The following is a 21,017-nucleotide window of genomic DNA, read 5'->3' on the forward strand; positions in this document are numbered from 1 at the left end:
AGCTGCCGCGGATGAGGGTGGGAGTGAAGGGGTGGGTGCGGCGGGAGGGGTGGCAGGAAGGAAAGCATCCCCATGCTGGGGCAGTTCTGTGTCTTGATTGCCGTGGTGGTTAATGAATCCATGGGTGCTCAAATGAGACACAGTACACCAACGTCTTACGGAAGGCGCAACCCCTGGGGGAAACTGGGTGAAGAGTACGCAGGACCTCCCAGTACTGTCTTTGCAACTACTATGAATTCATAATTATGTCATAATGAAAAGTTGAGAAAAAAAAAATAATCCTTGGGAGGATGAGAGGTCCGGGCTCCAGGCTCACGATGTGTCACGGTCACTGTCATAGTTCCTGCCACTGTTAACAACCACCATCACAGAGCTGGTAACTGAGAATAGCTGAGAGGTGCAAGACGTCCTCCACCTCACTCCTTCCAAGTGACCCTTGAGTGCACCTATATCTTGGAATCTAATTTGCGTACTGAGCCCAGCTGGGCCTCGAGGGAGTCTGGGTAATGGCAGCTGCAGCTTTCCCGCTTGGGTCCTGCAGGAAGCTTCGTAGGTGGGTGGGCGGAAGTCAGACGACCCTGCCCCAATCCTGCACCCACCCTAACACCCACCAGGACTAAACATGTCTTTGTGGGGCGCCAGAGCTTCCAGGTGTGCAGGGCAGGGAAGGAAGGAATGCCTCCAGTCCTTCTCAGCACGAGAGTCCGCGAGGTGCCTGGGGTCCCACCGACCCTGCATGTGTTTTCCACGAAGGCAGTTATCACCAGAACAAGGCAATCTGATGCACAGAAAGCAGTCACCGCTGGATCTGCCTTATGCACTAGCCTCCAGGGTCATGGTCAGAGTCCCTCCCCCAGGCATATGCAGGGTCTGTAGAAATGATCCTTTGGCAAATGATCCTTCACTGGGGAGACAGACACACAAGAAACTTGACAAAAATCCCTATTCTCACACCTATCAGCTTGAAAAAAGTTACTTCACTCATCTTGTCTCCTGGGCCTCCCACCAGCCGGTGCCCTTGACCTGTACTTCCTTCACAGCCTGCACTGGGAACCCTCCAGAGATCACCCTACCTCTGCCTGCCCTCTGGGGTGGGGTGTGTTGCTCCTGACGGCCGCCCCTCAGAAAGCCAGATGCTCCCGAGAAATCTTCCAGTAGGAGCTAAGTTGTGCTGTGGAACTGTAGACACTAACAGAAGCATTCCTCAGATCATACTTCACGTGGGCTGCCTTCCCTACTGACAAGCCTGGTTCACCCTGGAGGCCCGGCTTCTCCAGGGCCCCCTGCAATCCTATGATCAAAGCCCACCACCTCTGTGGCTCGATGCCCAGGGCTTTCGTTTCTGTGTCTCCTGGCTGGGTGCTGCCTCCTCCCCCCTGAGGCCTCTCCCAGTGGACCTGCCATCCAGCATGCCCTAGCCCATCACCTGCCATGTCTCCAGACTGACCCACGACTCCCCATGCTATTTTCCTACCAAACTCAGCCTCTGCTGTTGTGTGAACTGCATGGAATCCGACCTTCTACATCGAGATGCCTTCTGCTCTGGTCTGCTTCCTTGGAGGTTCAGTGACTCCTCTCCTCGGTTGGACAATGCCAGGGGTGGCAGAGGTCACCCCACCTCTTGCCCCAAAGGCCTCCAGCCCCTATAATACCCCAATGCCCTGCCAGACCCCACTCCCCAAAAAGGCATCCCCTGAGCCGTGGTAACCAGAACCCCAGGCGGCCCAGGAGTGGCAGTGCAGGAAGTGTCTTGCGGGAGCTGGCGGGTGAGCCTCAGAGGTTTTGGGGGGACCTGCCCACTCATCTGAAGGCCCTGGATGAGGGGGAACCATCTCGAAATATTCACAAAGGTCTCGCCTCCCGCATCTCCTTGTGCTGCCCCCCACACCCTCAGGCAGAGCTCTGCGAGCCCCTCTTGCCCACATGCTGCCCCGAATCTTCCTATATCCTCAGCCATGGGGACCTTGCTCACCCAGCAGAATGCCAGGACACATGCTTGATGGCCTGACAACATTATCTCCAAACATCTGGGACACATGGCCACCACAATGTGCCGCACACGCGGACTCTTTCCAAATTCTATATTCTGTGTGGAACATCTGAACGAATGAAGAAGGAAGGATGCTATAGTGGGAGAGGGGGCAGGCGCTCTGGAGTTAAAGGGGCCTGGGTTCAAATCCCAGCTCCACTAGCTTCCTGCTCTGTGACCTTGGGCAAGTGACTCAACCTCTCTGGGCCTCTGTTTCCTGTTCAGCTGAATGGGAGCAGTAATGCCCTCCTCCTGGAGTTACTCCAAAGGTTTGCGATGAGGAACATAGTAAAGCTCGAGGCACAGTGTGGGCCACCTTCTGCATTCACCTCATGCGAGGTGGTGCTCCCCAGGATCAGGGCAGCTGTACGGCAATGCCCTCCCTCCCCAGTTGACATTCTTTACCTGTAGAGTGACAATCATGCAGCTGGGATTTTCATAAGACATTCACGAAATCACCTGTAGAAACCCTCAGCACCATGCCTGATTTGTAATAAATAAGTTATTACAGGTCTGGAATTCCATAGCCAAACCTTGGAGGCCAGAAGTCATTCCGAATTCTGGATTTTTCAGCTATAGAGAGGTAACATGGTACCTATTTGTGTTTTATGCTACACTCTCGGTGGAGTCTGAGGTTCCAAAACACGATGACCAAGCACAGTGGATTTCTACGGTATAGGAATAGTGTGTGAATATTCAAGCTGAGCGGGACATGAGTTTTGGCCCTGGACATAGGAAAAGGATTCTGATTTTCAGGGCTTGGGAATCCCCAAGGAATTGGGAATTGCATTTAGAGAGCTATGAACCTCTGTTACTATCACCAGCCGCTCCCCTTTGGAAACACTATCATTCTCCTTGGAACAACCCTTCTGGAATGAAGTACAAAGAAACAGGGTCGGGCCTGGGGTGAGGTGACTGGGATGGCCTTACCAGACCCTGTGGCCGGCTGGTTTCTCAAGGACTGCTGTGCAGGTGAGCAGACCCCCCACACCGCAGCCCCCTCATGGCTCTCCCCTCCCGAAGCCTTAGCTGTTTGCTTCGCTGGGCACATCCTTCTTATTCCAGAGGCAAGGGCTGGGGGAGGCAGAGGGCATGCGGGGCACCATGTGGCTGAGAGTATTCTCTGGAAAGGATGCAAAGTGGCCGAAGCCTCAGGTTCGCAGGAAAGATACAGTTCAGAGCCTGAACCGACATTAAGGAGCAAAGAGCAATGGTTAGGGAGCCAGATGCCTGTGACCATGCTTGGCCCAGGGGTCGAAGTGTGCAGCTTCATATTCCAGGCAATCAGCCTCGCCTCATCAGCGGTGCTGAATCCAAAAGGACTAGAGGAGATGCTGTCCCAGTGATCGGGCAGGGCAGGGGAGCGCTTTCGTGATTATGGGCTCAAGACAAGTCCTGCCTGGGTTCAAATTCTGACCCTTCCAACTCCGAGCTGGGTACCCTTGAACAAATTCCTTAACCCTTCTGTGCCTCATCTGTACAGCAGAGATGCTAATAATCACACGTACCCATCAGTAAACCACGGTCACAGTGCCTGGTGCACAGTCATTGCCCAGGAAATGTTACTAGTCATTACGGCTGGTGCCCAATAAACCTTTGTCTTTTGCCAGCCGTGAAGTGGCCCCAGCCAGATCTGAACCCAGAGCTCCCTCATTCAAGTCCAGTTCTCTGAAAATCAAAAGAGAAAAAAACCTTAAGGGTGCCTACATTTCAAAAGGTCTTCAGAGGCGGAAGGGTGGGAGGGCAGGGCTACCCATGGAGGAACAGCACCTCGAAGAGACCTGCGCCCCTGGCCAGAGCCACTCTTGACTGAGAAGCAGCCTGGGAGGTAGGAGGCCCAGCCCTGGAGTTCAGAGGAGGCAGGCGAACTGGGCTTGGAGCCTCCCTCGACCCTCTACCACCCCTAAGGGAGGAAGAGGCCCGTGCTGAGGGCTGCACTGGAGACGGGTCTCCGCTGAGTGGGCTGAGAAGAGCTCTGGACCCTGTGTGCCCGCCGTGCCCTGGGTGGTCGATGTGCACTGGGCAAGCCGGGCAGGGTCACACACTGTTTATACGTTTGCCTTTTTGTGCTGAGCACACCTCTTCACATCAGAACATAGAAGGGCTTGCTGGCAGCTTCAGGTCTTGCCTACTGACAAGCTTCTGGCTCGGTATCTTTAGAGGGAAACTTCACACGCACACACGCGCGCATGCGTCCACCCTCCATATGCATGTGGGAGGCACAATTTTATAGTATCTGGAGCAGTTATTAGAACATTCTTGAACATATTTATTGGTGCAAGGGAGTAAACAGCCAGAGCAGAAAAGGCTGAAAGGAAGGCGGTAAGATAGAAACCCTCCCACCCTGCACCACCTTCACCGGCCCGAGCAGGTGGGACATCTGGGACACCCACGGTATCCCCTGGTTTCTTCAGGCTTTTCCAATTTGTCTTCAGGTTGGGGGAAACCAAGAGAACGTGGCCACGAGGATGGAAGCTCATCCGGTCAGGGGGTGCTGCCAGCGGGACAAGAGCCTTGCCTGGGCAGCGGGGAAGCTCACGGGGCCTCGTCCCTGAAGAGCGTCAGGTTATGTTTCCGGATGTGCTCCAGCAGCACCTGGCCTCGCCGCTCCAGGGTCTGGAGCACCCGCTTCAGCCCCTGCCTCCCACCCTGACTCTCCCAGAACACAGGGTCCATCCGCAGGGACAGGAGCAGCAGCTTCTGCAGACATCCTGAGGCAAGAACCTGCACGGCCGACTCAGGAAACCTGGAGGCAGGTGCCCCGGGCCAGGACAGAAAGGAAAAGCAAAAGTGATCTCAGAAAATATCCGGAACCGGTGAAGCCAGTTGGCCAGGAATTGCACGGCTGGCCAGCCTGACACAGGTGTCCTGCAGAATGCCTGGGGCCCGCCTGCTGACTCGTCCTCAGAGAACCCTCCTACCAACTCTGCTGTGAAAACAGGCAGGGGACAGGGCTTCTGGATGGGTCCCCCATCCCACAGAGAAGCTGGGGAAACCAGCTCTGCTATCCCAGGTGAATGCCAGCTGCTGTGCTTGGCAAGTGCCAAGAGAAGCCCGAAGAAGGCTTAGCCGCCTGCAGTGAGTGAGCAGGGAAGGCGGGCTCCTCCTCTGGGACAAGGAGGCCCTCTGGAAATGGGGGTGCCTGCTGACTGTGTCCTCCCAGCTCCCCACCTCCTCCTGGGCTCAGATCCAGCAGCTTTTGTCTAATAGGCTGCAGAGCACTCAGGACCATGGGTCAAGGTCCCACAGTCCACAATAGGGCTATTGGGCCTCCGCCTCCAAACTTCCAACCAATCCCGCAGACCCTCACCCAGCGATGCCCTCCAGCAGCCGGAAGTTCAGCTTGTCCTCAGGATGCTGAAGGTTGCCAGCATTATCGATGTAAACCAGATGGGATGGCTCACTGCTTCGGACCTCAGGGAAGAAGACAGACAGGGACAGGGGTGGGTGAGGTTGCAGCCTAGCTCGTACCATGGCTTCTGTCAGTGTTCAGGGTCTGACAATCCCACAATGCACCCTGCTACCTGCCCGGAAGGTTCCCCTGCACTGAGCTGTAATCTGACTTTATGGTAGTGCTGTGCTCAGTGCTTCCAGGCACCGTTTCAGTGAACCCTCCCAGCAACCTTAGAAGGGAGCCTTTAGCATCAGCTCTATTTTACAGAATCAGGGGCACAGAGAAGTTAAGTAATTTGCACACAGTCACACAGCTAAGTAGCTGGTTAGGTCCAACCTGAACCAGTACTGTGAAGACACACCCTGAGAAACTGCAAGGCAGAGGGACTGATTCCTGCTCTGGTAGCTGAGGGGGTGAGGAGCATGGGTGAGAACCGGCAGGTGTGGAGGGAGCCCACCATCAGGTTGTGGCTTCAGGGCATATTGCGTATGCGCATGCTCACACACCCTCACCCGTTCTGGGCCACTGGTGGCTGCTCTGTGCCTGCGTGTTCCCCTGAGTGTCACCAAGAACGCACACACCTTCCAGCCTTGGGCGCCATACTCCCTCTATCCCCAGAGAGGAGTTTAGCAACTCCTACTCCCCTTGAAAACTAAAACCAGCAAAAGGAATACCTTAGCACTTTAAAAAATATGGTGTTATGGTGTGGCTCGGAATGAGAGGCCAGGTCTTCCCTTCTCCCACCCTCATCCGCCCCATTCCTAGACATTCTCCAGGATTCCATGGTATTTTCCCATAATTCTCCCTATCACCCTCGGCTTAACTTACGAACTTTTGCCTCCAGGACCCTAGCTTTCCCTCCCTCTGTCTCTTCCCCCTCGCCCCTCTCTGTACATCAGGGATCATCTATTTTTTGAAGCCTGATGACTCCTTTCTCCAAAATCTGCTGTCCTAGGGGATCTGTGAAATGGCTGCCTCCCGGAGTGTGAATGATAGTTATAAAAGCCTTACCTCTCCCCGTGTGAGTGCCTTTTACCAGGGAAGAGGGGAGCGGGCTCTAAGGACAAGAGCTGGAGACTTCCTACCACCCCGCGGTTTCATGAGGCAGCCCAAGCCTCCGGCTGGTGTGGCCTCCCTGATGCTCAGCCTGGACACCATGCTGACAACCCTCCGCAAACAGCTGGCCAGGGGAAGACATCAAGGACGAAAGACAGAGTAGCCCTTCCTTAGGGTGGCCCCTTGCTCCTTGGGCAGAAGTGGCTGCTCTGCCATTCCTGTCCCTGTCTCTGAAGGCCTCGGCACACCACTTCCCACCCTGGGCTCTGCTCTTCACAGGAGGCAGCCCAGGGTTCCTCAGATTGTCACGAGCCTGTGAGCACTGCCACTGCCCAGCCCTGCGGCCTTGGAAACTGCCCTTGGAAACTGCCCTCCCTTTTCCATGCCACAGTTCCTACATTGGCTGGGAGGGTGGGGGCGGCTCTCCAGACACACAGTTCCCACACCTGCTTCCAGGGGCCCTCGAATTCCCCTGTAGTCTCTCGAGAGGATGGTGGAGTGGTCCCATCTCAGCCGTATCGGCAAAGGCCCACTGGGGTCAGTTTTACGTAGGGTGGCTTCCAAGAAACATTGCTCAAAGGCTCCTGCTGCTGAAAAGAGCAGTGTTGGGAACGTCCCGTGTCATGTGATCTCCGCAACTCAGGAGCCGAATCTTCCAAAGGAGACCGGAAGACAGGAGTCGGGGTGACAGGGGGCGTACCAGGATGTGGACCAACCGCAGCTCCTCTGGGTTCCGGCACTTCTCTCGGAGCCTCTCTTCCACACAGGGGTCCGACGGCTCGGGCTCAAAGCCGCAGCAGTAGCGGTCTAGGCGGTCGTGCACCTGCGAGGACACCCAGCCTGTGAGGGGTGCGGCTCAGGGTCTGCCTGCCCCGAGGGCCCAGCACTTAGGCGGCCTGGCCCAGGGGACCTTGTGCTGGGGGCAGTCCTTGGTGGCCGCCAGTGCCCGTCAGCCCATTGCTGGCCCCTGGCCAGAGAGGGAGCTTCTGCTCTGCTCCTCTAGCCAGCTCGCCCTGCACCCCAGGAGCTGCTGGCTCACACCTCAGGCCAGCACAGCTTTCCACCAAACTCTGGCCTGAGGCCACTGGGCTTCCCAGCGCTGACAATCCGTGTACTTGGGGAAATCCTCATGGGACTCCACTCCTTGTTTAAGCAGCCAGTGGTGCAGCAGGGCTCCCTCCCTTCCGTGGAGCTAAATGTGCTTTAGTGACCATCTAGACAGCTCTGGAGTGGACACCTCTCCCACTCCGCGGGGAGGCCGGAATCAAAATCAAGGGGGGAGGAGGGCATTCCCCTCACAGGCTTAATTTCCACTGGATGCCTCGAGTGGGAATTCTCAAGCGTGATGTGGGGTCAATTCTGAGGAGCTCTGCCTCCCACCCCCTACGTACACACGTGTAAATGACATTTCAGAGTGTCACAGGATTCTCATAATAATCCCACTCACCTGCTTCCAGGAGTTCTCTTCAGAAGGAATGAGCTGCAGCCTGCAAGTCAGGAATTAAACAGAAACAGGGATCCGCCCCCGCCCTGACCTACTTGAAGAAGTTATCTGCCATGGGCAGCAAACGCAAAGAGGTCCAGAACGGAGAGGCCTAAAAAGAGAAGTGGCAGAGTCCTCTTGGGTGGGAGAGGGAGGGTCTCGCTGTAGGGAGAGAGACAGGAAAGGGGGAGGTGGTGTGGAAAAGGTTGGGGTGTGCTAGGAAGTGGATGAGAGAGGGTGAGGTTGGGGATAGCAGGGAGTGCCTGTCACAGGGTGGGTGAGCTGGAGGAGATGCACCTTTTTTCCTCATAGGGAGGAATTTGGTTTGATACAATACCTTGAGGAGTGCTAACGACAGAAGGTGAGATCTCCAGAGGTCTGGGTGTGGGAGGACTTGCTTTGCTTGGGGCAAGAGGAAAAATCCATTTGTTGCTGTGGGAGGGGGAGGAGAGAGAGGAGAGGAAGAGAGAAGTGAAGCAGGCAGCAGCAGGAGGCTGAGGGTGTGAGATGTGCCCTCCCTGACCCCTCCTCCCCCCAGCCAAGTGGCCACCCTTGTGAAATGCTTGCTGGCCTTGAGGAAAGGGCTAAGCTCTGAGTTCAGGTCTAGTGTGGGGTAAATAGAGGCAGGCGAAGCAGCAGTCAGCTGCCTGGGATTTGCCCAAATCCTAGGAAGGTCTACCAGATCCTCCTGGGTTGTGGGGCCCGGGGTTTGAGTGATCTTAAGTGCCCACATAGTGTCAGGGTCACAGAAGAGGGAGGACTCCGGGACCCCCCAAGGAGGATGGGGAATCACACAGGAGCTAACTCTCAGGATGAGAAGGAAATGCAGTTCCTGAGAGAGCCTGGTGTGTGCAAGACCCAGCAGTGAGACCCAGATCCCACTTTGCAGAATGGCTGGTCTAGTGCAGGAAGCCTGGGAACACCCCTGGAGAGGCAGGTGCCAGCCTGGGAATCTAGAAATCAGCTCCAGGTAACATACTCTGGTTGGGGCAACTGTCCAGGCCAAGGGCACAGAGGGGACAGAGTCAGGGTGAAGGTGAGTGAGAGGGAGAGGGAAGCAGGAAGCCAGAGGGCAGCAATCGGGTAATGAACCCCACAGAGAGAAAGGGTTTGCTTCCTCTCTCAGTCCTCGGGAACCTTCTGTGATTCTGCTCTCCCACATGGTTTAGCTCTTGGGGGAATCTGGGGCACCTGCCTCCCCGTGGTGGTGGTGACGGTGCAGGACAGTCACAGGTTTACAGCAAATGCAGGGGGCATTTTAATCTGACACAGCAATGACAGGGTCTCCCTCCGAGATGATGATGATGTGGTCTAGTAAGAAACATATTTGGTCACAGTCCCCTGATCCTGGTGCAGAGCTCCTAAAACCTTTGGAATTTCCTGAGAGATTCATAAAGAGCCCCTTTGAACACATCTGTGTTTATGCTGATGAGATGATGCAGGGGAACCCCAGATAACTTCAGAACGGGAGCTGGTCACTGGAAAGACAAGTGAAGAGAGGATAGGAACATTTAGCCCCATACTTCAACCCCCAGGAAGAGTAGAAGAGCTGGAGATGGGGTTATAAAAACTTGAACAATGAGATTTGGAGCACTTCCAACCATTTCCGGGTTGGAAGTGCTCCATGAGTCAGGAGGGTGGCATCCCAGCTCCACAGGGACATAAAGCTCCTGGGCATGGGACCCTTCTGGACTCACCCAATATACCTCTTCATCAGGACATTCATTTGTATGTATCCTTTATAATAAACCTGTAAATGTAAGTAAAGTGTTATCCTGAGCTCTGTTGTGCCATTCTATCAAACTATCCAACCTGGGGCAGAGGGCTGTCATGAGAACCCTTGGTTTATAGCCAGTTGGTCAGAAGTGTGGGTAGCCCAGGACTTTTGACTGGGATCTGAAGTGGGACAGTGTTGTAGGACTGAGCCCCTTAGCTTGTCTGGGATCTGACATGGTATCCAGGTGGACTGTGTCAGAATTGAATTGCATTGTGGGACACCAGTTGGTGGTGGAGAATTGATGTCAAAACAAAACATTAGTGTGCCTGGGTGGCTCAGTGGGTTGAGGCCTCTGCCTTCGGCTCAGGTCATGATCCCAGGGTCCTGAGATCGAGTCCCACATCGGGCTCTCTGCTCAGCGGGGAGCCTGCTTTCCTTCCACTCTCTCTGCCTGCCTCTCTGCCTACTTGAGGTCTCTGTCAAATCAATAAATAAAATCTTTAAAAACAACAACAACAACAAAAACAAAACCAAAACATCGTTCTGGTGACCACCACCATGAAAACCACCATCCATCCCCAGCTCCTTCACTCCTCACTGCAGCTGTGCTACGGAGATGCTATGAGCCCATTTTACATATGGGGACACTGACCCCAGACATACCCAAGGTCATAAATGTAAAAGTCACATAGCTAGGATTTGAGCCAAGGTCTGCCTGGCTAGAAGGCCAGATCTTGGCATTATCCTGCCCTGCCTCCCTGAAAATCAGGAAATGGGAGCCAGTTACAGAGGTCAAATGAGGTCTCCATCATTACTCTTCATGAGATTAATTAATTAATATGGTCTCACCCTTGCTAATTAAGGCTACAGAAGAGCTTTCAAAACTATGAAGGAGGAAGGGGAAGAATGAGAAAACACAGAGCCTGTCATCCTCCATGACAGCAACTGAGGCAGCCGCGGGCATGGTGGGGTTCGGACAGCCCATGTCTCTCATCTGTGATCACTGGGGGTGACCAACCCAGGCCAGCACTACCATCCTGCCTCCCTCTGCCCACTGGCACAGCCACCCCTCTCCACAAATGGGGCAGAGGGGGGACAGTCTGTCACCTCTGAAAGGCAGTACTCCTCAAAGCTACCGCCCAGTCCACTCAGCCCGGCTCAGCTCTGGCCAGTCAAAGGTCTTGCTTCGTTTCCATATCCCTGGACAGGAAAACTCACGTTATGTTCTGAAAAAATGCAGAATCGATCTCCTCCAACACAAACAACATAACTATGGTTCAATCAATGTCACAAAACTAGACGTCCAGGAATGAGAGCGTTAGAGTCCCAACTCCTGTCTCAAAACATGTTCTGTTCTGCAATAGTTCAGCATGGAGAAGTCGCACGTCGGGGCCTAGACCAGTCATCCAAACAGGCTGAGGGCAATTCTGTGAGGGCCCATTAGGGAGTGTTTCTAGGGGCGGTGGGCCAAAGACACCCACAGGCGCTGCTCAGAGGACTGGTCCAGTGGGTCCAGCGTGGCATGAAGTGAGCCCATTAACAAGACCCCTGACATGGGCCATCACTGCTTTGGCTGCCTGGGCTTTGGATAACGACAGCCACAAGTCACAGACAAACTTAATTCAAAATGGTTTTAACCGTAAGGAAAATTAAGATCTTCAATGTCAGTGATCAGCCCCTAGATCGGGCAGGCTAGAGGTACGGCTGCTCCTTATTGTCGTGGTCAGGACTCTTCCTGCTCTCCACTCCCCACCCACGAGGTTCACATCACAGTGTTGTCTCTGGAAGCCTGCAGGTGGCCGCTGTGGGCATGTGCTTCCTTGTTCATGTCCAGAGAGAAGGAGAGGACAAATGAGAGAAACAGAGACAGAGTGACAGACAGAAGGGAAAGGAACCTCTCTTCCAACAACCTTCCCTTTAACCTGACTGAACCAAATCGGGTCACACACATCCCTGACCAAGGGTGGCCAGTGGAAGATGGCGATGCACTGATCCCCAGACCTGGGAATGGGCAGAAGGTGAATCACATCAGGGCTCTGTGTGAAAGTCTACTTTAGCTGCAGTGTCCTCACTCAGGCTACTAATAAATGCATTGACCAGGACAGGGCTGAGGACAGAGCCCTGCAGCTTGCCTCCAGACCACCCCACCTCCCAGGTAGCTTTAAAGCCACTTGAAGCCTGTATCATGTTCCCTTCTGCTGTGTTCTCACTATATGACCTGAGGAAGTTATTTAAATTTGATAGCCCTCAGTTTTATCATCAACAAAATGGGGGAAGCAATACTCCCCTCCCATGGACCTGCCCTGAGGCTCACATCCAATAATGATACCTGTGAGGCAGGGGGTGGTTGTTGAGGAAGAGCCTTCTGTTGTGTCTGTCCTGGGAGTGACAGGCCCAAAGACCTCCAGGGATCTCAGGGGTCTCCCCCAAACACCCCCCCCACACACACACCAGGAAGCCCCAGCTTCACCCAGTGCTACAGACCAGAGAACCAGAATCTGAAATAAAGTAAGTTACAACAGGGTAGCCACGCTCTTGTGGGTACACCCAGTTTCTGGACCGATCTGTCCAACACACACCACCTGCTGGGTTCTCTTTGGCTGGGAGAGTAAAAGCCAGGGCAGTTTTGGCAAGACTGACACGGTAACTGCTCTGGATTTCATATTATGCCTAATGCCCAGCCAGCCAAGCCCCCTTTCTCCCGCCAAGCCCTTCCCAGCCCCGTTTCCTGGCCATTCTGTGCGGATCTCAATTTATAGTATCTATTTCCAGAGGAAGCCACAAGGAACATGGGCCCATCCAATATTCCTGGCTTCTCAACTCAGTACCCATCTGAATGTTTAACGGGAAGGGTCTGGCCAGGCCCCGTTGCCAGTTTGATTATTTTGCCATATCGTCTGGTTATTTTTTTTCCACCGAAGAGAAATTCAATTTCAACAGCAGTGGGCTAGCAGCCAAATGGGACCAAGATTAAGTTTCATTCTCACATTCCTTCAGGATTTAATTTTTTTTCCCTGTTTTGAAAAAATGAGCAGTTACCAAGAAAAAATGATAAACCTTTGCAGTGTTGCTTTTCTGACCCACCCAGCAACGTTGCATGCCCATGACGGGGACTGAAGTCTGTTCACATTTACTTAAGCCATTGGAAAGCTCACTCAGTGCTTTCCATGCGACAACCCATTTACTCCTTCCCGGTAGCCAAGGGGTAAATGCCATTATTATTCCCACTTCAAAGAGGTGGAAACTGAGTCCCGGTGATGTGCCGAAGTCTCACGGCAAGGAAGTGGAGGTGCCGGGACTCGAACCCGAGTGGTCCGTCTCTGACCGGTAAGGGGGAGTGGGGTGTGGCCACACGTGCTTTGTGGCACCAGAGCTTCCAAGTTCCCTGCTGGCAAAGATGAAGACATGGTTTGGTCCTGTCCCCAGCACCCACACTTGTTTTTACAACCAGAGCCTTAGCTGAGGTTTTTCTGAGTGAAAGAGTGAGTGAATGACATGCGTGGCTGGCTGACAACACGGGGACTATGATCACTTAAAGTCTACCATTCTGGCCAAGATGCCAACACCAGAAGTGTCCGGCGGGAGGCCTGGCTTTGTGGCCGCCACACAGGACATCTGGGTGAGAGAAGACACAGCAGTCTGCCAGCAAGAGACAGCAGGTCTGGCTATGGGAGAGGGGAGGTCTGGGGGGAGCCAGCACAGGGTAGGTAAGGTGGCCAGAGTCCCCTAACTGACCCATCAGGCTCCTGGGCCAAGAAGAGTTCCTCGGCCTGTGCCTGATCTGGGTCTGGTGGATTCTAGGACGACCGCTTGCTGTTCCTGTTGGCCCATGCTCCCAGTTCAGGGACCTTCTCCCCGGCTGGGAGTAGTGACAGGCCTGGGTCTTTCTGGGTGGAAAGGGTGGCTCTTGGCAGGGCCGACTCACTGCCTGGCGATCAGATTGCCACGAGGTGGCAGCATCTCTCTCCACAGAGGGCAAGGATCTGGCCCCACCCTGCCCAAGGGGCGGACAGAGAATTCTTGAGGCTTCTTTGGGGGAGGTCAGAGAGGGAGAGGAGTGGGTTAATGGGTATTGCTCCCACTTCCCTCTGAGGACTCACCTTGGAGTGTTCCCCATGTGTCCTGACAAAGGGCAATCATTCCTGGAAGCTTCGGGAAGGAACATCTGGATGCTGCATCTGTCCCAAGCCTGAGGTCAGAGGTTGTGGCCCCCGCTTGGGATGTGGGTGAACAGACTGGCTAACAGGCTTTGAGGAGATGCACTGAGAAGAACTAGATCTTATCTAAAAAGACATATGTAGATTGGTCTAAAACTCTAACAGCAACACAAACACCACAGCCGTGAAAAGATAAATCCACCACAGCAAAGAAGTTTCCAACCGAGAAAGCTAGGGTGAGTCACCATTAGAACACCTTCCACAAGAGTCCTACATAATAGAGAGTCCCCACATCAGAAGGGAAAGGCTGTGACCTCTTCCACAGATACTTGGAAGACATTTGATAAAATTTTGCATCCATTCCTGACAAGAGAAATTCTTAATAAAGCAAGAATAATGAATAGTTCCTCATTATATCTTTAGTCAAAAACTACTGTGATGTTTAATGGTGAAACAACAGAAACTGTCCCAAATCTGTAGCAATAGCTTGTGTCTCTCAGGCCATTAAAATTTCCCAATCACCCCGGAGCCACCAGCGAATGTAATGAGGCAAGAGGCAATGAGAAGAACAAGGGCATTCACTGCAGATGAAACGCTGGGATACTTGGAAAACCCAGAGGATTAACTGAGCAGATTTTAGACGCCACATTAAAACACAAAAAGAATAGCCTTCACTCAGCCTGGAGGCTACTGGCCAGAACATCTAATGGAAGAAAAGATCCCATTTTCAGTGGCCACAGGAAGATGAACTCCCTGGGAATAACCCCACACGAACAGAAGACATCTAGATGCTTCTGAGGAACATGAATAAAGGGAGAGACATAGCTGCTGGAGAACGTCATTGAAGAGACATGACCTGAGAGCTGGACCTGGGCACTCGGAGGCCTCTTGCCCCCTCCACTGTCCTCCTGGGAAAGTGAGCTTCGCTTGCCTTTCCTGCTCCCAGAGGCTGCTCCGAGGACATGGCCTTGAGATGTTGATGTGGTGTTGAGAACACCTGCATGGTGTACATGAGTGAACCTGGTTAAGGCCTTCGATAAACTTCTAAGGCTTGGTAGGTGGGCACAGAGATCTTCTGTCTGGCTGCTGTTAAAGGCAAGGCTGGTATATAAATTCTCTTTGTTGATTACACCCACCACCTATCAACCTGGAGTGGTCTGCCTCTTTGGTCTCTCACGGCCCTCCATGTAGAGGGTCCGCTTTCAGATTACACCTGGGAAGGTCCAGAGTGGGTTGTGAACCAACAATATCCAAATCTTGGCTAGAATGACTTCATGTTTTAGGATATAAATTCTCTCTACAGTCCACACAAATTTAATTTGATCCCAGTAAAATCCCAAAAGGACTTGCGAAGGAGAAGGAGTGACAAGCTGACTCTAAATTTCTTACGAGAATAGTATGCAAGACTATCAGGAAAATTCTAAGAAAGAGCAATGAGGAAGACCAAGCCCTACTGGTTTGGTTATCAACATAAAATACGAAGCGCAGTTAAAACTGTGATTCTGGCATAAAAATAGACAGAACCTTTACTGGGACAGAAAAGAGTCCAGAAATAGACCTACATACATATGGAAATTGGCTATATGGTAAAGGCAACATTTCAGATGGAGGAAAAGGTTGATTATTCAACAAATGTACTGAGACATTTGGGTTGCCATCTGAAAAAAAAAAAATCGTTGTTTTGCATCTTATCTCTTGCTCCAAAATAACTTCCAGATGGATCAAAGATAGATGAAAACACATGGGGGAGTTTTAAAAAGAACCTTGAAGTGAGGATGGCCTTTTAAAATACATACTAACCCAGAAGTCATAAAAGAAAAGCTGGATAATTTTAACAACATAACATCTTTTACATTTCTGCATAGCAGAAAGACTATAAACAATGTTTAATGACAACAGAACCTGAAATATTACCATATAGTAAAACGAAAGACTAATTGCCTTTATCTATAAAAAGCTCTTGAAATCGTTAAGGAAAAGGCCGACAACCCAAAAGATAATGGGGCAAAGACTATGGACAGACAAAGAAGAAAAAAAGTTAGAAAAATTCGAACAGAGACAGGACTCAGCTGGGGCTGAAGAAACGGGGAGGCGCCCACGGTCCCTGTCACGCGGGACAGGTGCTGTATCTCCTTAAGACGTTTGGACCCTGGGCTCATAAATTCATTCTCTACTGCTGCACTGCAAATGACCAGGGGTTTAGTGGCTTCAAAGGACCCACTTATTATGTTGCAGTTTCTGTGGGTCAGGAGTCCACCACATTTTTGCCAGATTCTCCACTCAGAGTCTCACCACATTGAACTCCAAGGGGTTGGCCAGGTGCCGCGTCTCATGGTAGCTCAGGGTCATCCCCTAAGCTTGTTCAGGTTGTTGGCAGAGACCATTCCTTGTGGTTGCAGGACTAGGTCCCGGGGATCTCAGGGTCCTCCTAGAGGCCTTCCCTTCCACCATGTAGTTCATAGCATGGTTGTTTGCTTTCTGAAGCCAGCAGGACACTCTTTAAACACTTCATCTCTTTTGAAAGACTCCCCTGATTAGGTCAGACCCATCCAGGAAAATCTTCCCTTTGATCAACTCAAAGTTAAATGATTGGTAACCTAATCATTGAAGTGCTGGTCCATCATATTCACAGGTCTCACCCAAACTCAAGGGCAGGGGCTAATGCCAGCGGGGTGGGAACTGTGAGGATCATCTTAGAGTCTGTCCCTCATACCTCATCCTGGTTGAGGTCCTGCTTTTAAATATATGTAGATACTCAATGTCAGCCTTGTCCAGATAGGGGTTTCCATCCTCTGTAGTTGGCTGCACCATCTGTGAAATGGGGTGGAACACAGCTCCCATCTCTTTGCCTGTTGTCGGACTTAAATGGGTTCATGTGTGTGGTTTGGTCAGACATTGCCAGACAGCCGTAGGTCCTTTATGAATGGCTACTCTGATATGTCACGTCTCTGGTTGGAAGCCTGAAACGTCAGCGGTCGGAACCAATCTGAGGTCCTTTCTAACTGACAGAATACCTGATGTCCCAGGAAGACTAAACCAGAGGAGATACACATGAACTGAAGCCACAGATTCGGACTCAACAGAAGGAATGCACACAGGATCACAAATAACTGAAAACAGGCTCCTTGGGAAGGAAATGGGCCAGTCCCACCCAGAAGAGGCTCAATAAATACTTTTTCTAGAGCCAGTTTGGTATAGCAAAGAGGGCAAGACCATGCACTCTGGGGCCAGGTGGCACTGGATGAAACAAGGCTTTGACTGTGGGCAAGTTACTTGGCTCTTTTATTTTTTATATATTTTTTAATTCTTTTTTTTTAAAGATTTATTTATTTATTTGACAGATAGAGATCACAAGTAGACAGAGAGGCAGGCAGAGAGAGAGAGAGAGAGAGAGAGACCGGAAGGAGGAAACAGACTCCCTGCTGACCAGAGAGCCAGACTCGGGGCTCGATCCCAGAACCCTGGGATCATAACCTGAGCCGAAGGCAGAGGCTTTAACCCACTGAGCCACCCAGGCACCCCTCCTTGGCTCTTTTAAACCTCAGTTTCCCCATCTGTAGGATGAAGCTAAGAATATTTTCTTCCTCCAAGGTCTGTTATGCATTAACACAGGCAAAGTGCTGAAACAGTGAGCAAGGGCATTGGCATCTGTCCTGGAAGTGTAAGTTAATTAACGGCCAGAAGGCAGGAGCATGAAAAATGTTGTCTTCTACCTCTATGATTCTATACAGACCCTATAAGAGAGACCTATAGAAAGCTTTGGGATTCTTTTTGGTCTAGAGGAAAAAGTGGTGTTTGAGGAATCAAAACACGGTAACACCTAGACAGATATTCATACAGAGACCCTGGAAGTTCATTCATCATCCGTTCATTCATTCATTCATTCATTCATTCAACAAGTGCTTATTGAGGAGACTGAGCCAAGAGTTTGGCTCTGTGCTAGGTTCTGAGGCTGTGGTGATGAACAAAACAGAGACATATGATAAACACATGAACAAATAAGTAAAATACTTATATACTGTGCTGGGAATCAGAGAGGGACTAGACAGGATGCCATGAAAGAGAAAGAGAGTAACAATGAGGAGTGATCAGACTTGCTGAAGCCTGGGGAGGAGGAGTCAGAAGCAAGTCTAAGCCAGAGGCCCTGCACCAGAAGGAGCTGGGTGTGTTTAGAAACTAATCAAGGCCAAGTGCCAAGAGATGGGGCTGCGGACAGATCCTTGAAGGTCCTTGAAGAATATGGGGCCTTGGAAAACCTGATCTTGAGGGCACTGAGAAGGCCTTACCTTGTTTTAATGGGGAAGTGGGACACGATCTGATTTATGATCTTAGAAGTGTGCTCTCTGCATCTGAACGCTTCCGTGTGAACTTCATAGCTCACCCTCCAACTTGCAGCTGCTCTATGGCTTTGTCTGGGGCTTTCCCCAAATTCCAGGGAGAATTTGGAAAAAGGCCACGAGGAGCATCCCTCAACCAAAGATTGATGGGATATTTGGCTAAAAATACCTGAGTCCCTCACCTCTTGGTAGGCAAATTCTGAGCATGCATTTTATACCATTTCTCTGTGGAACTAAGCTCCAGTCACCCACGTGGTGGCCTGCTTGATACCATGCCCTTTATCAGCTGTCTGTCCTGTCATCTCACTTCCCACCTCCCTTCAGGCGTTTCCTGAGATTGTCCCACAGATAAAGGACCTCCCTGGAATCTTGGGCTCAGGGTCTGCCTGGGGAAGACTTCTGTAAGGCGACTGGATTGGAGGGGACGTAAGTGGAGGCAGGGAGACACATCGGAGGGCTGTCATGTTAGCCCAGGTAAGGAAAGATGATGACCTGGGCCGAGATGATGGCAGGTGAGGCTTCCTGGGATCTCCACTCTTGGGGACCTGTAGCCCCTTCACAACAGGGGCTGTAGAAAAGGTCTCATGAGCCCAAATTGCCAACTCCCAGTCTGAATTCTCCACATCTCACCCACCATCTAGCCAATCACACGCCCTCTAAGAGGAAGCACAGTGTGAGAAAAGAGGTCCCTTTAAAAGAGAAAAAAATAGAAATGAGCCCAACTCCCCTAGCACTTCCTGCCCTCACTCTGGCCTCTGGGTCAAAGGCCCCCTTGGGTCCCAGGCACAACTCCTCTCAGGTTGGATTTGGCTCACCATGAATGTGATGGTCATTAGCTCTTCCTAACCAGGGCCTGACTGTGCCATCATCACGGGCCCAAGAGGAGAAGACCTTTCTACATTTTACCAGAGTGAATACAACTCTGCTTGCAGGGCACCCCCACGCCCCCCGACCTTGAGTCCCACCCAACGAACACACCGACACACGCTCCCACCCGTTTTGTCCACCTGAGTTGAACGAGCTTCGCACTGATCTGTTCAGAAGTGGCGGACTCTCTCTTGGTCCTGTTTCTTTGCATGACGCAGCCTGGAGTGGGTGGGCTGCTACCTACTCACAACTAGTCCTTCATCTCTCGTAGCCAAACCACTGATTAGCTGAGAGCACGGTCCCGGTCATACCGCCTGCCAGAACTTGCTCTTGACTTTTTCATTAGGAGTTTCAGATGTTGTGAGTGTCCTCCCACTAGTCCCCTGGGACCCACCCTTCCCGTATGTACTGATGGCTTTCTAGGACAAGGGCGGCAGTTCTCTGCCATGGCCCCTTTCTGGCTGAGGGATCCGGTTTGGCTGGCCAGCACACGGGCCAGACCACAGGAGCCAGGAGGTCGATGCCCTTACGAGCTGTCTCAGCCGCTGACAGTTGAGAGCTAGTGTGTAAATAACCTAGCTCTGGCCCCCACGTGAGACAACTTTGGTGTGTGTTGTACACCCTCCCTCAATGGAAATAAAGAGCTGGTATCTTAAGACACTGAGTTCTGGGTAGGTTTCTTAGCATCTCTGCAATCACTAATATGAGGTGTTAGATGGGGTTTACAGAGCATGGAGTATTATCTGTGGGAGTACAAGGAATGCAGATGTGTGCGGTGGTTGTGTATTTTGTTGGGGAAATGGTATTTATGATACACAAACACAAAAAAGCGAGTGTTTATATGGGATAACGCCAAACCAATGAGCAGGCAGTATACGGAGTTTGTACTCAGTTCCCAGTCAGAAGGCACCTCGGGTTCCTGTGCTGGGAAACCCACATCCTGAAAACTTCCTCTCTCTGATTTGCTAGTGGCCTCTAGGAAGGCAGCCCCAGCCAGACAGGAGTGTTGGACTGGACTGGTGTTCAGCAAACCAAGGAAGAGGTGGAACAAGGCCAGCCAAGTAGCATCTGACCACACACCCAACCTGAGTGTGCCTTGGCTGCTGAGGTTTCTGTCCCCACAACAGGGCTTGGCAGCCGAGGAAGGGTCCACACAGCGACTCTGGGAGATGCACACAGGGGCTCTGTGTGGAGCAGAAAAAATGCACTCGCTGTGCACATTAGCTAGACTGGGGCTTTGCAAGGAGGTGCCTCTAATCTCAAGGCTGTGAGACACAGAGAGTGAGCAGTGACCACTGTGAGTAATCAGGGCTCAGTCCTGGTAAGGGATTCTGCAAGACACGCAGCACGCACACAGCCACCCTCACCAGGGAGGTGGGGTTTTATACCCTGGCTCCCATCAGTGCCCGGAGGCTGCTCCTGGAAACAGACTACCAGCCCGCCCTGTTTGCCCAGGACTGTAGGTCCTGTGGTCTAAGAAACTTCTTCCTAACCTGGATGTTTGGTCACACCACCTGGAGAGCCTTAGCTCCCCAGCATCCAGCCTGTCACCTGTCACCCCTAGTAAGCCCACAGACACAGTTGCTGGCAATTAGAAGGTACCGCACATTTTAATGGTCAGACCCAAGGGGGTGAGGTCAAGGCATCCAGTCCCATTTTCGATGTAAGAAAAGTGAATCTCCGAGGAAAAGTAATCGGCTCAGGGTCATCCAACAGAAGGGGTCTGCGAGTGGGGGGTTTGAGCCCAGCTCTGTCTGATGCCAAACCCATGCTGACCACGAGGCTACACACTCCTCTCTGTTCACAAAGCAACCTTTGTGGACACAGGCTGGAGAAGCCAGAAGTATCTCAGGAGAGCAGCAAAGCCCACGGACTGGAAACCAACACCCACCGGCCGACAGGTAGCATCATCCATGGTTCCGGAGATGGGGTGGTAGGCAGGTGTCAGAAAATAAGGGGTAGGGCCTATGCCCAAAA

At 52.1% G+C, this 21,017-nt stretch overlaps 1 protein-coding gene across 3 annotated transcripts in view; it reads right to left on the minus strand.

Moving 5' to 3' along the window:
* Positions 1–4,306: 4,306 nt before the first annotated feature.
* GASK1A (golgi associated kinase 1A) overlaps positions 4,307–21,017 on the minus strand; it is a 58,296-nt gene continuing 41,585 nt past the window's right edge. The window contains exons 3-5 of one of the 3 annotated variants that reach the window (XM_044252629.1): positions 7,180–7,302; positions 5,340–5,443; positions 4,307–4,775 (exon numbers count right to left, since the gene is read on the minus strand). In XM_044252629.1, coding sequence (XP_044108564.1) covers positions 4,565–4,775; positions 5,340–5,443; positions 7,180–7,302 — 438 coding nt within the window. In that variant the 3' untranslated portion in view covers positions 4,307–4,564. Of the gene's footprint in view, positions 4,776–5,339; positions 5,444–7,179; positions 7,303–21,017 lie in introns of those variants that run through there. The other 2 variants (XM_044252631.1, XM_044252630.1) reach the window with 2 other exon arrangements.

This window comes from Neovison vison, chromosome 6, assembly GCF_020171115.1.
Source record: "Neovison vison isolate M4711 chromosome 6, ASM_NN_V1, whole genome shotgun sequence".
Taxonomy (NCBI): domain Eukaryota; kingdom Metazoa; phylum Chordata; class Mammalia; order Carnivora; family Mustelidae; genus Neogale; species Neogale vison.